This window comes from Numida meleagris, chromosome 1 (genome assembly GCF_002078875.1).
Source record: "Numida meleagris isolate 19003 breed g44 Domestic line chromosome 1, NumMel1.0, whole genome shotgun sequence".
NCBI classification, from domain to species: Eukaryota; Metazoa; Chordata; class Aves; order Galliformes; family Numididae; genus Numida; species Numida meleagris.
Genome location: NC_034409.1, coordinates 137,215,345 through 137,234,611, shown reverse-complemented (window position 1 = coordinate 137,234,611; position 19,267 = coordinate 137,215,345). Strand labels below are relative to the sequence as shown.

General features: G+C 37.1%; 1 protein-coding gene across 6 annotated transcripts in view; it reads right to left on the bottom strand.

Moving 5' to 3' along the window:
* ARHGEF7 (Rho guanine nucleotide exchange factor 7) overlaps positions 1,503-19,267 on the bottom strand; it is a 112,302-nt gene continuing 94,537 nt past the window's right edge. For 4 of the 6 annotated variants that reach the window (XM_021415416.1, XM_021415432.1, XM_021415441.1 and 1 more), the window contains 3 exons: positions 8,107-8,206; positions 7,440-7,494; positions 1,503-5,020 (listed from right to left, as the gene is read on the bottom strand). In XM_021415416.1, coding sequence (XP_021271091.1) covers positions 4,898-5,020; positions 7,440-7,494; positions 8,107-8,206 — 278 coding nt within the window. In that variant the 3' untranslated portion in view covers positions 1,503-4,897. Of the gene's footprint in view, positions 5,021-7,439; positions 7,495-8,106; positions 8,207-14,296; positions 16,760-19,267 lie in introns of those variants that run through there. The other 2 variants (XM_021415447.1, XM_021415449.1) reach the window with 2 other exon arrangements.

Below are 19,267 nucleotides of genomic sequence, written 5' to 3'. Positions count from 1 at the left end.
CCAATGCATTTTCCTCTGCATTTCAAAGCACTGCTGCAGCTCTCCCCTAACACCATTAACATCACTGCTTTATCAAGCTTCACACCCTCCCAAATGCTGAAGACCTTCCACTGACATACTCCCATAGCTGCTAAAGCATACAACACATTGGCAAACACTCCTGATCCCTCTGAGCAGGTAAGTGACAACTACCTGGCAGCAACAGCACAAACATAAAGTAGTTGGTGATGTCTATGGAAAGTTTTGTTTTTTTTTTTTAAACCAATTCTTTAATACAGCAACATCACTGCAATGTCATTGCAAATTTTACCTGTTGGACAACTTACATTGTGACCCTGAGGAAGTTCTGTAGGTGACTAAAAAAAAAAATGGGAGGTAAGGAGCAAGGAAATGTAAACCAAACATCTGACAAAGAGATGAGGGAGAAAATATTTTCTGTTCCTATCAGACTATTACTTCCCATTCACATCTGCCATAAGGAGCACCTACATACCAAACTTGCTTTGGTGTACTATACACAGGTTCCGGGAAGCTTTCCCTATCCCCGTGAACCCACTCACTCCTGGGTGTTACTAAATGCACTGGGTTTACACAGCAAGTTGGTTTCACTGGGGCCTGCAGGGGTGATCTCTGTGTAAGAGGCCAGGGGCTACTCCATGATGGATGGATACAGTCAGTTCTGGCCAGCTCCACAATGGCCCCCCACAGGACACAACGAGCCCGTCAACCACACTGGTAGCACCTCTGGCAGAACATATTTAAGAGTGCAGCAGTGACGAAAAGACTAAGGAAACAACCCTGCAAACATACAGATCAGAGGAGGGAGGGGAAGAGGTGCTCCAAATGCCAGAGTGGAGATGGCCCCACAGGCTGTGAGACCACTGTGGTGAAGCAGGCTGCCTCCCTGCAGCCCATGAAGACAACATCAGAGCAGACCTCCATGCTGCAGTCCATGGAGAATCCCACATTGAAGTAGGTAAAAGCATGAGGAGAAAGAAGTGTGGAAGAAACTGCTATGGACAAACAGCAACTTGCGACTCCCTGCCCAATCTGTGCCAACTAAGGACAGCGGGGGGAAGGTAGAAGAGCCAGGAGCGAAGAAGCAAAGTTGAGCCTGGGAAGAAGGGAGGGCTTGGGGAAAGCTGTTTCAGTTTGTCCTTGTTCCTTATCACCCATCTCTATTTTTAATTGGCAATACATTGATGTTCCTGAAGTGACTGGTAAGCAATCCCACTGTCTTTATCTCAATCCATCAAGCTGCTCCATCTTACCCTCTCCCCCTTCACCTACTGAACAGCAATAAGAGTGACTGAGAGGGGATCTGGCAAAAAAGTAAGGTCAACCCACAACCATAAAAGACACACAAAAAGAGGATGACAGGAGGAACAACACAGTAAGTAAACGTGGATTTCAAATTGTGGTAAAAAAAACATCAACAATCTACTTTTACAATAAAGAACCAAGACAAGAGTTGGAAAAAAAGAAATTTCTTCAACCAGAAGTACAATGCTCCATTTCAAATCCTGTTTATTCTTTAAGTATGCCTTCTTGATCAGCTGAGCTGAAATCAATGTATTATTTCACAAATCTAAGCTCAGTTATTAACCCCTTCAAATGTCTTTTTGAAAGACTGATACTGCTTTCTTAAGCAAATGGCTCACACCCCTCTAAACAACTGTTACTTGGTTTTGTTTTCAAGGCATTGATTTGCTAGTATAAAAGATGATGAAAAGGCCCTTTCATGACAGTATTCCAGCTACCAAATAGCAGTTATTTATATGAAAAGTAACTTAAGAAATCAAAACCAACAAGTATTCCTTCTTAACCTCATAACCCACGCATTAGATGAGATGTAACACTTCATTAGGTGGGGGGAAAAAACATGGTTTAATTACAACAATGTAGCATAAACACTTTAGTAGTCAATACCAGGATATTATTGTGATGTCTAAACTAAACTTGATTTCTCCACAGATACTGTAAACAGACACCCTAAATGCACTAAATAATTGGCATTAAGAAACTTTATACAAAGGCAGACAGTTGTTTAATCTTTAAGATGCCATGACATGGTGAGACAAACACGCACACATCAATAAGTACAGAGAAATGTTATGCTACATTTTGGACAGTTTAGAACTGAAAGTGCTTCACATCTACAGGATAAGAAATGGCTTCATCTCCTCATCCCTAAATGATGAGAGCAAAGAAATAACCCTTTAATAGGTTAAATAAACAGTGCCCCTTTTATCCATGCTTATATAAAGTTTCCAACAATTCAGAAGGTCCATGGTGAAATTTACACTCTATATACAGTATAACAAATTGTAAAAGAAAAAAGTTCAGATATTCCTTGGTTCCCAAAAGCCTGAATCTCACTCTCTCCACTAGAGCTAAGGACAAGAGCTACATACAATATTAGGTGGGGGGTTTTTTGTCTTTTTTTTTTTGTAAAAATTCATCATCCCAATCCACCTCAAATAAAATCAGTCCCCAAGTCCTGGTCATATTTAACAACTGCTTGATCCCAGTGTTTAAGGCATGTTCATTAGATATCAGTATAGGGGTACTGTCAGAAATTATTATAATCACAGGTACTACGTGTCAGCGAATTTACATAGCAATGCTACTCTTTACAATATGATGTAAAACAAAGTCATGTTATGATCGAAGTTGTTCCTGAGTTAAAATTTACTAAATACTGCTAAGATTCATGTTCCCCTTTTGTACTTCCTCTGGAATGTCCTTTCACATATGCTCAATTGAAAGTTAAAATTCAATCTGAGAATGGCCTTAATGTCAGAAGTAAAAGTGTTAGCAAAATTTTAATTATATATATGCCGTTCTCGACCCTAAATTTAGCCAATTTGCCATGAATTTGCAGGGCTTAATATCATTCAGCTTTTAGCAAGACTATTTTCTAAATATGAAGATCACTGTAAATGTCAGCTCACATTTTTGTGCAATGGCGAAGATTTCGCTAGGAAAAGATTTTGCTATCAAGAATTGCCAAAAACCTAAAGTTCACTGAGTATATGTAACTAGATATTGTAGACATTCTTAAGTTTTCTTACCCAGTCTGCTCCTTTAGAACTAAAGGAAGACATTTTTAAAATCAGAGGAACGCAGATGAAAATACTACAAATCTACTCAACTTTTAAAATCAGACAACTAGTTCGGATTAAGTACCCATTCTCACAGAATTCTTTCTGTAGTAATGTAATCATTAATGTTCTCTCCTATTAAAAAAAAAGAAAGCCGTCCACATTTTTCCCACCAACAGCAGCTTTAAAAACATTTTTTCATCAGGTTCACAACGTACACAATTATTTTTACCACCCCAATCATTTTGGCATCAATTCATTACAGTTTATATAAACATTTGCTTACATTTAAAGAGAATTAATGGGCAGTAGAAAATCAAGAGGGCATAGTGTTACCTGGGTCTGCTCTATACCTGAACCTCCGCTGTCAAGTGTAGAAAAACTCCTGAGAAAGTTGTACCACCTACACTTTGATCCACAGTTTGCTGAAATCAAGGGGACTCTTACAATGAGCTTGAATGGGCTTCGTATTTTAAGTGCTCCAAACAAAGCTCAACATCTGCAGTAATGTAGCATCTCCTATTTTAAAGATGGGAAAGGATTGCAGTCGTTGCACCTATCAGACTAGGGAATAAACATTTTCAGTTATGCTCATGATATGTATTTTCCAATCTGTCAGTGATGCAAAACATGGATTACAGTATGATGAAAAAAATCTTATTTCCAGATTGTTTCCATTTAACTCCTAGCAGGACAGAAACCAGCAGTAAGCTGAGAAAACAGGGTGGGAAAGGAATGACTGCTTGCACAGTTTGGGAATTCCAAACCAAGTCTTACGTAGTGGAAAAAAAACAAAGCTCTGAACGAAGTTTGCCCTGGCCCATGCATCTTATGCAAAAAAAAAAAAAAAAAGAAAGGTTAGCTAGATTTTAATTGTTGTGACTGTAAAAAATAAATAGCAACAATTTATTCACAAAATTCTGGATTAGACTGTTTTTTTTTGCTTTAACAAACTGCATGATCCATTAAATTATCAGCCAGCTGTATGCTTAAGCACAACAATAAAAAATGTAGTACATAAACACGTAAAAATCACAGTCAAAAAAGCAGGCAAGTACATCGGTCTTCTGGTGGCCAAAGCACAACAGATTAGTCTGCCAAATAAGAGTACATGAACATAAATTGTGGGCATTAGTATCGTTAAAATTTGTTTCTACTATCAATAAACAATTTTCTGTAGTTTAATACTGTTTCTAAACAACTGTAAACTGTTTCAAATGTATGTGCAGACATAAATAACAGTAAAGGACTTAAATACAGTGGTCAATCGGAAAAACAAGTTTTTAAATTTGCATGTGTGATGAGTGAGTAATTTGGAGCAAATCCATAATTAGCCACAAAGAACTCTGACCCTTCTTAGCTAAGACAGTACTGCCATCATTTCTAACACTTGTGACCATTGTAAGAACAAGAAAAAAAATAACATATCAGCCCTGATATACCAACCACATATGCATTCAAAATTACAGATATTTACAAGAAAAATATATATATTTAATTAAAAAGCCACTGAAAAACATGGACTTTTAGTCAGATGCTGCACTTTCTGCAAAATGAGGTAATTTAGATGCAAACAAATTAAGTTTAGTAGAGTTCAGGATCCACAGTCTCCACACTTAAAGTACAGATTGCTTCAGTGAATGGCTTGACTGTTTCTATGTGTTCAGAGCAAGAAATCACTAGATCCAGTTAAATCCTGTTTTGTAGTGCTCTTGATGCAACACTGACTAATGTCAGAAGGCTTCCCAGCTCAGTTTTACAACTGGTCTTTCAATAGAAAGAAAAAAAAATAGTTATAAATTGGTTTCATCCCAAGATGGATCATTCATGTTCTTTAGAACTTTTCTAACAAGCTTCTCCAAGTCCTTGCGAGCTCTTTGTTCCTCTTCTAATGATTTCTTCATCTTTTTGTTATCCTGTTTAACAGAGACAGAACTATTAGTTTTGGGTTGGTTTTTTTTTGTTGTCAGAAAAGATCTTTTCTGACCACACACACACTATCAATTACAAATTCAGAAGTAAGCCTGTTATTAGCTGTTCACAAGTACAGTCTTTGAATAAAATTTAACACGTTACAGTTACTTCACACAGTGAAACTAAAAATAGCAGAGATCGAGCTATTTCCTATTTATTTGGGCGACTTAGGGGTCCTTCATAATGCAAGCGCCAGTAACAAATGGCCAATAATCTTGAATTCTTCTGGCCGAAGTTTATCAACAAACACCAAAATATCCATTGTCAATGGAGAAGGGAAACAGAACAACAGTAGAATAAGTATCCCTCTAAGAACGTCCTGTAACTATAACTAGCGTTAAAATCCTAGAAAAGCATCTGAAAACTTACTTACAGAAAGAAACTAATATGCAGTAAGTAAATAATTGAAAGAAGTATCTCAAAAACCATTATGCTCTCTGAGAAGTGTTTTGTGACTGAATTTTAACACACACAAATACCAGCAATCTAAGATGATTCCAAATATCAATGAATGCCGGTATCAAGGATATACACTAATGCAGCTCTGGATAATACTGAAATACCACAAACAACAGTACTGTAAGGACATTACTGACCAAACCATAGAAATGCTTACATTTGTTAATCCAGAAGAAGCCAAGCTGATGCTGGCAACAGTGGGGAAACAACCAGAAGATGAGACAAGGCCCTCAAGACAAAGAGTCTATGAGTGTTTAACACAAACAGCTCTGCAATCCAGGGGTCCCACTGGACTCCCATCAGCTGTCATTTACAGAAATTTCTAGAAACAGAACAAGATCAACAGTTGCCTACATTCTCTCCTCAAATCTGTTGAAAACCTCAGAAATTTCAGATAATTTCTCTTTCACTTATTTGTTGCCATTTCAGGAACGTACTACTAAAGTGCTGAACAACAGCAGCGCTTTGTGGTTTACTCTTAGATCTACACTAACTAGTGCACCATGTACTCCTGGACAGCTTTTATCCATGAACTCCTGGGTCATTTAGGACCTTCCCAGCTCAGAGGTTATTTTTGCCACTTCTCCACTTGGCAATATCAGAACAGCAGACCAATACATGCTTCTAAGCTAACGTTCCTGATATTACAAGAAAATGAAGTCAAGTATTAGTAAGTCTTGGCTTTGGAAGATGCCAGAGTACAAAGTGTATTTGGAAAGGAAAAAAAGCAGCAAGCTGTGGCTTCAAGTTCAAGAGAAGGTGACTTTTTTTTCGGGATCACAAAGACATCAGCAGGGCCTCAATGAGGCAGCACTTTCACCCTTTGTACAGAAGCAGCCAGGCCACAGAAATAGTAATGAGTTATTAATGCTACCTGTATTGTATTTCTAAATAGACTGCCAAATTCATAACAAACCTGGAATATGTACATTTCAACACACACTGAAAACAGCAAAAATACATCAACTGTCCTGTTTCAAGCAACAGGCACAACACCCTTAAAAATACTGGGCATGTTTACAGATGTGCAAAGAATTCAGATGCATGTACAGAGCTCAAAAATTGAAGTAATTTGAATACAAACACATTTTACTTTAATGTGGGAGATTTTATCTGGCTTCAGTTAAAATCAGTTTGCAAATTCACACACTGGAGAATGGGGCTAATTCGATTCCTTTTCACCTACATTTTGAGGACTGAATATGTAAAGTAGCATATAAATATGGTTTAAACAGGCTTTGTCCTGTCAAAAGATTTTTAGAAGAACTCATTTAGATATATAAAATACGCTTAGAATATCAGCTGCAATTTCCATACTAGCAACTGAAGTGTAATCTAGTGCAATTTCCCACATGACAAACAAGAACACTAAGCTACCCCTACAGTTAGACCTCATTAAAAAAAGGACATGATAGGCAAAGAAAAGGACTCCAATTCCCGAAATGAGAGGTTTTAGGAAAACAGTTTGTACGAGGTGTTCAAGTTACTGGAAGACTGTAAACCAAGGCCTAAGTAGATCCAAATAATTCTATTACTAAAAATCAAGAACAAATGCAATTTCAATTTCTATATACTTACTTTGCTTGCGGTACACCAGAACTGAATTTAATGCTTTAAACATTTCAAAAGTTGTAACATCCAAAATAAACAAAACATAAGTAAACCCCCTCAGAGACAGGATACATCATGCTCTTCCCAAAGGCTATCAATGACAACCACAAAAGATGATGGTGGCTTTCTCTCAAATTGGTACAGTTTACTTTTAGAAGCAAATCTCAGATATGAATTTAGTCCAAAATTAGAGTTAATCCCTGTCAAACTGAATCAACTTACAACTTGCATTTGTTTTTACAACAAGCCTTTCCATTCTCCATATTGCTATAGATGAAGCAAGTTACCAACCTGTCTTAACTCCTGTACTTCATCCTTTAATGCATATACTGTGTCAACAAGGCTTCTAAAATGAAAAGAGATCATCTGTTACAATGGTTTTCATAATATGTCTTAATCTATTATTAGACAAAACTGTTAAATGAAATCTGTTTAACAAACAGCTATGAGTTAACTTCAAATTCGTGTTAAAATTCTCTTATCCTGATTTATATTCTGTAATAGTAGCAAGGGCCTGCTATCAGCTTCTGTGACAGGTTACACACCTCAAACACATATTGACCTACACTGGTTCCTACATTATACTTTCTTTAACAGAAAGATAACTCATTTCCAAAATACACCTTAACAAAAGAAAACAAACTGACACCACACGCAAACTAGAAAGACAACATCAATTTAATAATGAAATCCTTAAGCACTTGGAAAAAAACTATTTACAAGTGAAGCATACCATTCCCTGGCATAAAAGGAATAAACTGAGTACCATTTGCAGAGAAGCCAGGCAACAAGCATTTAAATGAAGGCCAACTGCACTCACAAGGACTGGCAGCATACTACAAGCACTTACATCCCCTTCTATTTATATACCATGCACACATTGCAGTAAGAGATGGGAGGAGGAAGAGAAGTGCAAAGTTTACTGTTTTAATCCATCATTCATTAAATGTTCTCTTACTTCTCTTCTATAACAGTCTGACCATTACTTTTAGTTTCTTCTACAATGATTTTTTCTTCTTCTGGAAGCAGGACTTGAGGAGCAGATTCTTTGCGGGAACCTGTTGTAAAAATAGATTACAAAATGAGAAACTAGCAAGCAGCGCTGGGGAATGTTAAAGATCATTATTTCATTCACTGCGTGATACACCTGCACGACCAAGGTACATCACTTTCAATTCCCCCCCTTCCCTTCATACACATAGATTACTGACATTTTTTATATTTGAAACCACAGCCTTACAAAAAACTATAGTCTGACATTTCTATCCTGGTGATGACAACTCCTCTGCATTATTGATGGGGATGCTACACAGTTCAATGAACAGGGCACTGATCAACTACCAGTAAGATTTGTACAAATTCACCATAGCTGAGTCAGAGAAAGATAATTATGTTCAAGAAGTAGCAATTTAAGCCTCAAGGACAGATTCTGATCTCACACTGACACAAATCCAAAATGGTACAGCGATAGGAAAGTTAAAAACCTTTCCCTCAGATCACCATAAGCACCACAATTGTGTATGTGCATACACACACATGCACATACACTGTAAGACAGTCTTCTAGTCGCATAAATGAAATACAGTGATCATAAGTGTTTTTAAAAGTAATTAATGGCTTAACAAAAACTCAAAACATTTTAACATCTTCAGAACATTTTTTTTAATAATCGTTACCGTTTTTAACATTAAGCTAATTCATACAAATTCTAACAGCATAGCTCAAAACAGAAGAATCTAACTGCTATGCATCCATTCACAAAGTACGCACTCTAGAAACAATATTTAGTTAGGCTGTAACAAATTTTTTTTAAAGATGGGCTGTAAATAAATTGCCACCTAAACATTTGTCCAGAATTCAAACACTGCAGATAAGACAAAAATCCTTGCACATTTTGACCAAGATACAAGTATTAACAATGTATGCTTGCCTACCAATTCACTGTAATGAGTTTTTACTAACAAGGAACGTCTCCATTCCAGCACTGTTTGCACAGCTCAACAGGTACTGCACGGTTACATGCCTGTCAGAAGATAGCTCCCTCTGAACAGCTGTTTTGTGATAACAGTGCTTCCCTTTTAATATTCATGATAAAATATATGACCTCAGCACACCAAGTTAAGGAAATTCAAGCTCACTGAAAAATCCTGACTTCCCTAACAGCTGCAGTCTTGCATTTTGAACAACGAGCTTGTAGAGAACACAGAACTGCACTACACATTAAGCTCATTAGACTATTTTAGCAACAGTAAACATCTTTAATGCAGAAAATAGTCTCCTTAAACTGAAAGCAAGGATCAAGCGCATCAGTACATGATGGTCAAACTTTATGGAATAAAGATAACAGTGTATTTGAGAGCAGAATCTCGTCCTTGAAAGCTGTAAGTTCTTGATCTTGAGAAGAGAACAAATACTTTCAGAATTAATAACCTGCCTCACTTTGCAGGGAAGGAGCAATCTACAAAATAAGCACAGCAAATCAGGCTCATTGATGTTTGTTTGCACTATCAATCTTCAGTGGCAAAATGTCACCTTATATTTATCTTGTAATTGGTTACCCCTTAGCTTTTTTTTACCCGAGATGTAACACAAAACATTTAGCTAAATGTTATTTTCAGGATGTTAGTTGGTACCAGCTACTACTAAATGTAGATTCTCTGTACCAATCCTTATAATCCAATACAGTTATATATACACACATGCATGTAAATCAAAAGCCTACCCTGGCATATCCTGATCCACATACAGCATAGCACAATAAACAATACTACTGAGACAGAATACACTGTTGCATAAAAATAAAACATTCACCAACATTATACACACAATGAGACCACAGAGTACACATACACACTTACACAAGGTAAACTGCTCATGTGAACACTGGCCTTCCCGTGCCACAAAATATCAACTACTGCAGAATTCAGGACATTGCAAGTGTGACCCTCACCTTCACTGCTCTCATATAAATAGAAAGTTGTTTTTTAAACCCCGTACGCACTTGCTAACTATCAAAGGTACAAGTACATGCACAGAAATGTCAGGTTTGATGTCTCAAGTTCCATTTGATGTGTTAAGTTCAAAAGGCAAAATGAAGGTACTTAATTGTCCTGTTTTTCTGTAATGGTTATGCCAAAGGCCTTTTTTTTTTCTTTTTGAAAAAGATGCATCTCAAATGAACTTCAAACAGAGCATCACTTGGTCACTAGTATTCAGCAATATTCCCTAAACTAACCCTTTGGCCTCCACCAGCTTCTCAGGGACTCCATGTAGCTATTTATCTCCAGAAAGGATTACAAGCTACAGCTTTAGGACTTGAAGAGGGGGCTGAATTCCAGCACAGTGAAGACTGTGCACAGAGCTCTACTAAAAGGAGAGGTCAGGAAGCTGTTACAGCTTAGGTAATCCCAGACACCTCCCTCAAGATGGATTCCACATTTTCACAAAGTAGTGCAGAAGAATCGAGAGTTATCTCAGGTTGCCATATCTGCCCTTCGCCAAGCCTGAACTTGCAAGTTTTGTGCTGAATTGTCTTACATGACACTAGTCAGTCTCATTCTAAGTCAAACAGGCAAAAAGAGTATGTTCAACTGACCACCAAAAACTCTGCTCCTGAATCATCTCAGGGTGATTTAATCAGAAGTCCTAGGTTAAAAATAATGATAGCAGGGAAAAAAATCTCAAGCTTTACAAGACAGGTTTAGTTTTGTTTTAATTTTTGGTGGAGTTGTTAAATGAAGGAAGAGAGAAAAAAAGATGCGTGGCAAACTCAAATAATTACTTGATGATTAGTGAAATATAAAAGCCGAGGAAACTGCCATAACTTTTCAGTAGGGAAACTCATAACTCCCCAGCATCTTGGAAGAATGAGATACCCCATGCTGAGTGTTTTATAATTAAGACAAAGGCAAAATAAGGAACCACTATTACTGAGATTCAACCATCACTTAAATGCCATCAAGTAAGTAAAGGTTCAGTGTTAATATTTCCCAGCTCTAGTGCAGTAAACAAAGGATTACAATGCTTCTTATTAATACTGCACCCTGAATTGGAGATTGAGTTCGCTAAACCAATAGAGTAAAGCAAATAGTAATACAGCCCAGCAGGCCTTGAGGCCTTAGCAGCACACACAACATGCGACATACAGAGCAGGCCTGTCAGTAGCAGATCACTGCTTTTAGTTTCCAGTGTCTGATCCTCATCTCAACCTAATAAGCCACCCTGGCAAGCAGTTCTGATCACATCTAAAAAACGAACCAGTTAAGCCAACAACAATATGGAGGTATTTATTTCACATTCTTTAAGCTGTTAAATTCAGGCCTCATTTCAAAGCCTGCCCCCCTCACAAGTCAGAGAACAGAGCTCCTTCCTCCACTTAGCCATTTTGAGCAGAAGGTGCAACCCGGTTACTTTACATTCACAGTGATATTATGAGTTTGCCTTCTTCCAGCAATTATGAGGCTCTAGTTTAAGCTATCGAAGTTAGATTCACTTTGATAGTGGTTCATTCAAGAAAAACATGCTTGAGAAATTTCAGACCATCAAGCTCTACTGCATAACTTGAAAGAATTGTGATTTTCTTCATTTTTTCATACCCTTATTGTGATTAGGAAAGGAGGTGAATAAAGCATAATAAAAGGCCGAAAATTAGAAATTGTATTTACGAATGTATAGCCCTGTTTTCTACCAACTTTACTAGACTCTCTTCATAACCTAAGTAGTTCTAAATTATTTCCTTGAGTTTCAATGACAGAGTCTGACTTGCCACTGAAAGACAAATATAAGGGCAGCTCAAAGAGTAATGCCTCCTATTTTACTTGTTGGCCCACAGCATCAGAGGCAGATGTTGATGTCATGGCAGTATAGGTTGAACCTTCCCACCAGTATTCCATTACATGCTGTTGCCGTGTGACAGATGGCAGCAGAGGGGCAGTGTGACACAATGGTGTCTGACACAGAAGAGCATATAAAACAAAGGTGTGCAAAGGAATCCCTCCATGCAGGAAAAAACTGCCATTCATAGACACTTGCTGAACATTTATGGATGTGAGCACAGTGAGGCAGTGAGTGGTGCATTTCAGCACTGGCAACAGCAGCATTAAGGACAAGCCACGTTCAAGACAGTCATGCAGACTGTCAAAATCGTTGCACGCAGGCTCTCGTTCATTGCTGGCAAAAGTACATAGCTAATGATGGTGACAGTGTCGAAAAAGTGTTTCGTAGCTGAGAATTTGCTCTATCAAATAGTATTATTGTGCTCTTTGTATATGTTACAGCTTTCATGGAAATCAACAGGAGGCATTACTTTCAGAGTGACCTATGCACGTTCGTACACAATTTTTACACAAATTAGCCACTAGTATATACAGACATGTCATTTTCCTGTGGAAGGAAATGTTGAACAAAAAGTAAGAATTACTTATTTAGAACACAGTTATTCATTGTATTAGTCACATTCAAGATGCTGAACTGCATAAGCAGACCTGTGAAATTCACCTTCTCTTTCTCACTGCATCTGATGTCAAAGCTCCCAAACTGTGTGCGCTGACATTAAAAGTACTGATGAAAAGAAAGGAAATCCTTCATGCTATAGATCTGTCAGAAGTCAAAAGGGAGCCCCTAAACATCTTGTACAAGTAAGAAATTACACCAAAATTGAAAATACTGTATAAAATACACAATTTCTTTGTGAATTCTTGCAAGTAGCAGAAAGTTCTAGCACAAAGATTTTTATTTTTTTTACTGAAAGCAATTCACAACTAGGAAAGAACCCCACAAGACTCAGATGACAGATCTAGGCAGCTTACAACAAACATTTTGATGAATAAAAAGAAAATAATTAGATTAGAACGAAACAAACAGACAAGCCATAGTCACTTAAGAACAGAATGAAGAGTTTGAAAGACAGATACATCATTTGAAGAAATGGCAGATTTTTCAAAGACAATAATTTGAGTTATCCCACAATATTTACTACATTTCACTAAGCAATACAAATAAAAATGCAATCAGAGGGCTGTAGGATAAAACCTAAACTTAAGACATAGCAAAAAAAGTATCATGACCTTTTAACAGAACCAGATTTTGTTTGTTTAACGGAATTTGTTTGATAGAACTATTTTGTTCTATTAGTATGTATATTAGATGATTTTATTTTATGCCACTCAAATATGACTTTCTTAAATAGAAACATAAGATGACTTTCTTTAAAGAGAAAAACATACAATATTAAATCCTGAAAATGTGTGAAGTGGTAGAAACATTGTAGAAATCAATATATTCATGAACTGTATTTCTGGAAACAGGTTCTGCAGTAGCACATTTTAAATTGTTCCAATTATTCAACTGCGCTTTTACTGAAAAAGTATCAACTCAGAAAATGAAAAGGAAAATTAAGGAGTGAGGGAGACTACAAAAAGCATTCTGTGAGTGACAAAATTTCTGAACAGTTATTTAAAGATAAACACCAAGACATATACTTCATATTATATGGAACTTCCTGCTGTTACCAATTACATTAAACAAAGATTATACACAACTCAAAAAAGCTTTTTCACTTCAGCATTTGATTCCTCTGTGGAGAAGGGAGGGAAGAAAAGGAGGTATGAGGAGAAGAGGGAGTAAAGTATTAAGTTACCAGTTATGCTGTACTTTCCCCCTATGTAATAATTAAATATTAAAGTCACAGTCTAGCAAATGCAAAATTTATTTCAACTGTACATAACAGATGTCCTTTTTTATATAAAACAAAACACTTAGTTGATATATGCAACCACAAACAATATGCATACTGTACAGTACAATGCAACATTCAGATATACATCCATTTTGTATTTCCAAAAGGCAGTTACCTACTGAAAATGGCTTGTCCCATTCACAAATGAAGTGCACAATATATATTAATTTTTCTATGTTTTACGTCACTATATACACATTACTGTGTTTTGGCAAGATTATGCAAAACACACAGTTAATATTCGTTGGCTTCAATTTATGGCAAATACCAATTTATGGGAACACTGTGTAAGCCATGTGAGGAGGGGCTGACAATGGCTTGAACCTACCTTCTAACTCAGATTCTCCATCCTTCCAGTATATTAGTAACTGTACACATATATTTTACAGAATTGCATAAACAGAAGGTACTATTATTACGATGACTAAAGTTCCACAAAAATAGAAACACTGAACCTTTGGACTGAATACCACCATTTCCACTTTGCATTTTTTTTTTTAAAGCATGTTGCAGTAATACTCCTGATCAATTCACAATAGTTATTGGTCTGTAACACTGTATGATTTAAATGTGTAATAACATCTAAAGATCATAATTATGATCTTTAAAGTTAACAACTTAAATGCTACAATAATTAATGGTGGTAAACTGTCAAAGCTTTGGTGCATAGAAAGTCAATAAAATCTTCAAATCTTGACAACAAAATATTCTGTGTGATACGGAAATTCAAGTGCAGCAACTGTATTTCCAACTTATTTTACACTGTAACATGAAACAGACACAAAAGAATTATCATTGATCTAATGCAGAAAACATTACTTAACTAGAACACCACAGCTTAACAGCGAAAAAAAAAACAATCCAAACTCTCCATAAATGTAAAACAAAAACTCAAAGGAAAAGGGGAAGTGACGTGGCTTACAGATGCACTGTGGAATGGTATGGAGCACACGTACTTATTTCATTTCTCTAAGCAACACTCCTCCTCCTAGGAAAAAGTTCAACATACACAAGTTCCTGGTCATTAAGTTAATGTATCACTGCTAGTAAGATGTGCCCTGAAAAATTCAGTTTAGTAAGCATTGCTGCTTTTGTTAGTCAAGCCTTCAAATACAAGCAACAGTGATAAAAGATAAAGCAGGTGATCAAACAATGCAAGATGAAATGCAAATCTACAAATATTAAGTGTTTTGAAATAGCTTCTCCATGTTGACCACCTTGTGGAATCATTCATATCTAGCAATTACTAACTTTCTGTTCATGTAACCTGCAGTACGGTATAAATTACTTGCAAACTTTTAAACAGTGCGATCAAATTCCCAGGCAGCAGTTAACGGCATCATAATTACTCAGAATTTGTTCAGAGTAATAGCTGTACACCGGATAACACTTAAAGGAATAAAGGAGTTGCATACAGAGATCCTAACGAAAATGAGAACTATTTCTGTCCTTTTACCATCTGCTTTTATCTAATGCTTATGAAGATTTGGAAAACGCTTTATTTTTGTTTCGATCTCAATTGCATCATCCCCAAGACAGAACACACACTTCACCCCAGCCATGCCCCAGGTACAGGTTCAAGACCACCAGCTGTGTATAAGTTGTCACAGTTCTCTGAAAAGCTAACATGATTGTAGGTGAAGAGCTGTTGCTGAAAACAAACCTGCTCGTGAGAGAAGTTACAAGACAAAATCTGTCACGGACATGCTCCAAACAGTAAAACCAAAAGCCAAGCATTCTGTTTTCAAGAACTTCATACAAGCCAGTTTGATTGCAGTTGTACCTAGAGTTTCAGATGGTGAACACTTGAGCTTTCATCTGGGGAACCATTTTCATCTTGTCTTTTCAGGAAGAATGGTCACTTGAGAGATGTGTATTTTAACAGGCAAGTAAACATCTAAACCCTGTTTTCTGCCACACTACTGCATACATTAAAGTGACAGTATGACCATAGGTAATATGAGATTATCAAAACACTGCATGTAATGAGCATGGACTGCTGGGTTTTCATGACAAGCGCCAGACTGAGGGTGAGGGGAAGAGCAGTGCAATCCTTCATATAGACGTCTAAGCAACGACGAAGAAACAGCAGTATAAAAACAAGTTTTTATGGATTAGCAAATGCTTTTCCAAACAAACGGGCCAGATATGTGAATCTGGATGATTTTACAGCTCTCGTACTGTTAATTTTTAAACCATATTTTTCTTACTGCCAGCTCCATGATTTATTATTAATATGTAGAAAATTCAACAGCTACCACTGAAGTATTTCCATATTGCTGGCACTCCACTCATAAGCCAGTATGGTTTCAGTACAAAATACAAAAGTGTGCTGTATCCAAAAGGAGAAGAAAAGAAAAAAGGACCTGTTGCTACACTGACCAAAACCAAAAGTAAAGACCATTCAGAGCTACAAATTAATATGTCACTTAAAAAACCCTCAAGAAATATCATCCTTGGCAGGAAATACACTTTTTAGAATGACTTGTTTGTATGTGCATTGGCAATAGAGCCTTCCACCAGGTATAACTGAAGTTTCAGAAGCTCCCTCTGAAGTTGTTAAAATATCACATTAAAGAGACAAAGAACAGCAAGAAAACATCTAAGAAAAGCAGGCTGTGATACAACAAGCATTTGTTAAGAAAAAGCTCAGAAGTGCATTAGTTCTGGTGAGAGATATATGAGCAACAGCTCTTACGAGATGTAGACCCCATTCTGTAACTATGGGCTGTCCATATACTGTCATAGTCAGAGTCTTCTGAGAGGTCTGAAGGCTCCAAACGAGAAAGACTACTGCGACGACCCAAGGAGTCTAGACTTGATTGGTCATCATCAGCCAAGACGTGATTATGCATCAGGTCAGTGCCTTGCCATGCTAAGGATGTATAGGTGAAATGAAATGGTGGATGTGGATAGGCAGAGGTGGGATGAGGAGGAGAACGTAAGGAATAGCCACAACCAAACACATGAAATAAAAGCAAAAGGTGATGGGAAGAGAAGGAAAAGAGAAAATATTGTTAAAAAGGCACCAAAGCTTTTTCTTTTTTCATTTTCTTTTTTGTTTGGGATTTAGGTATAAATTACACTCATTGTAATAATTTTTGAACTGTTACAATAAAATTTTTGAAGTGTTTTTTAAGCTCACAAGCAGCCTCAGTTGAGAATTTTGAGTCACCAAAATCTTGTTTGAGGGTAGATTTTTTGGATGAAGGAGTTTGGTTCTTTTCAAGTAAATAATCAGTTCTGGTCTGGGGGCAATCTGATTTGGGACAGAGCAATAAACACAGCAAGCCAGCATGATCCAGTGCTGATGTGAAAAGCAATAGCCCCTTCCCCATTACACATCCGTACCTTCATCCTTTCCCTCCCTTGCAATGACACAGCCACTCCTACAGCTGCTTGGTGAACCAGGTCAGGGAACAGCTTCAAGTGATAATAAACCCTTCAAGTTTATTTTTCAGGTAGATAAATAATTTCCCACCAGCTCACGATACAGCCACATAAGTGCTTGTGTCACTACTACAAAGAGGAAAATGCAGGGGGAAAAAGCAAGGTTCTCATGCAGAGCAGGGCTGCCAACTTTCTACATGTGCAGCACCATCTCATACCCACTCAAAGGGATTGCCAAGCTGAAGCTTCTTTGTGCCTGTAACCCTGTTATTTGTTTAACCAAGTAGAAACTGGACTGATAGAAAAACGGGGCCAAGAGGCTTAACAACAATATAGTCTGGTGCCTCCCATCTCCTCATACAACACTTCTAACTGGTCTCTATCTGAATCTGACTTTGCATTTAAATACTTTAAGATGTCTAGAATAGTACATAAGCATGATTAAAGGCACTTTCTCTTCCTTACTTGCCCTGTTTGAATTTTTTGTTGTTGTTGCACTGTTATTTTGTGGTTTGTTTGTTTTTAATAAAAAAGCCTGGCAATACCTGAAGACTGAAACCATGCAAGTGGCCATGTTACAAGCCACAATCTGCACGACACTGCAAAAGATTTAAGCCCTCATTTGGAGCAGAAATGTGAAGTAAGCTCAATATATAGGCAATAGAGGAAAGTGAAATGTATTTTATTTGCTATGTCTCCCCAAACTAATTCCTACATCTTCCTCACCTTGAGAAAGTTGCTCTGCTACCTCTAAATGTCACTCCCATCCAATGTGCACTGGTGCCATAGCAACACTAAGCTGGCATTGCCAAAGGCAGCACTGCTGGGGTTTTGCATTAAGGTGCAGCTAGCAGAAATGCCAAATCAGTGATGGGAGGGCCAGGCAGAAAACTAACATAGAGGTAAGAAGGTGGTATGTAAAAGTGGCATATTTCACTGATGATAGGCAATTCTTTCATTCTGTTTTTCTATACTGACCACTGCTTCCACAGAAGGAATCCCAGCATTATTTTTCCCCCAGTTTCCAATTCCAGTCTACAAAGGAATCTTCTGAAACTTGAAGTCCTAGATGGCAACACTACTCTTTCCAAACAAAGCAGCAAAATCCTTGTTTCTTGCTGTAATTACGAGCAAATAAAAGCTGCTGACTCCTGATGTATGCAATGATAACAACTGCACTATGTATATTTCTTAAATATACATAGAAAGGAAAAAAACAGCAAGCAAAAAATCATATCCATTAGATATGCCCAACTGTGCAAGTGCAAATGTTTCCCCAACCATTTCTTCTCACAGTATCCTTGAATATAATCAACAAATCCAAGTAAGTACATTTAACAGCAATCATCTCAATTAATTTTGTTGGAACAACAGCACATCTTCCGAATTTTGAACACATCCACTTCCTTTTAACCAATTCAACACACTACAGCAATGACTGTAGGGCTAGAAAACAGGTCAAATATTAATCAAAAATTATGTTATAGTAGCCAATTTACAAAACTGATAATTATCACCTTGGAGATCTACAGTTTGTCAAAATCAGAAATTAAAATGAAGATTTTTGCTGTTACTTTAAGTGTTTTAAAAGTCTAATTCAAGGGCCATATTCCCACTTTTAAAGTACATACGAATACAAAATTTCTCCATTTTTCAAGGTGATAACAATAGGTGAACATGTATTATGTAAATATGCGACCTGTGTCTGCAACTCCACTTTGAGACTTCTCATCTGTCAGCAGAAAGTGCTTCTGCTTGGACACGGGCACAGAGACCTGTGGCTAGCAGTAACAGCGTTTAACACTGTAATTTAAACAATGGACAAGGAGTTATTTGTCATGTGTATTCTTCTAATTCCTGACAATAGCAAAAACAGCCAGGTACTCCAGGATCATTACACAGCGTTCCAAGGACACCTGAATTAAATCCTTCATCATCACTGTGAAAATGGTGTAAATTGGGACAAAGCCAACAGCATTTTCTCCTTTCTTGT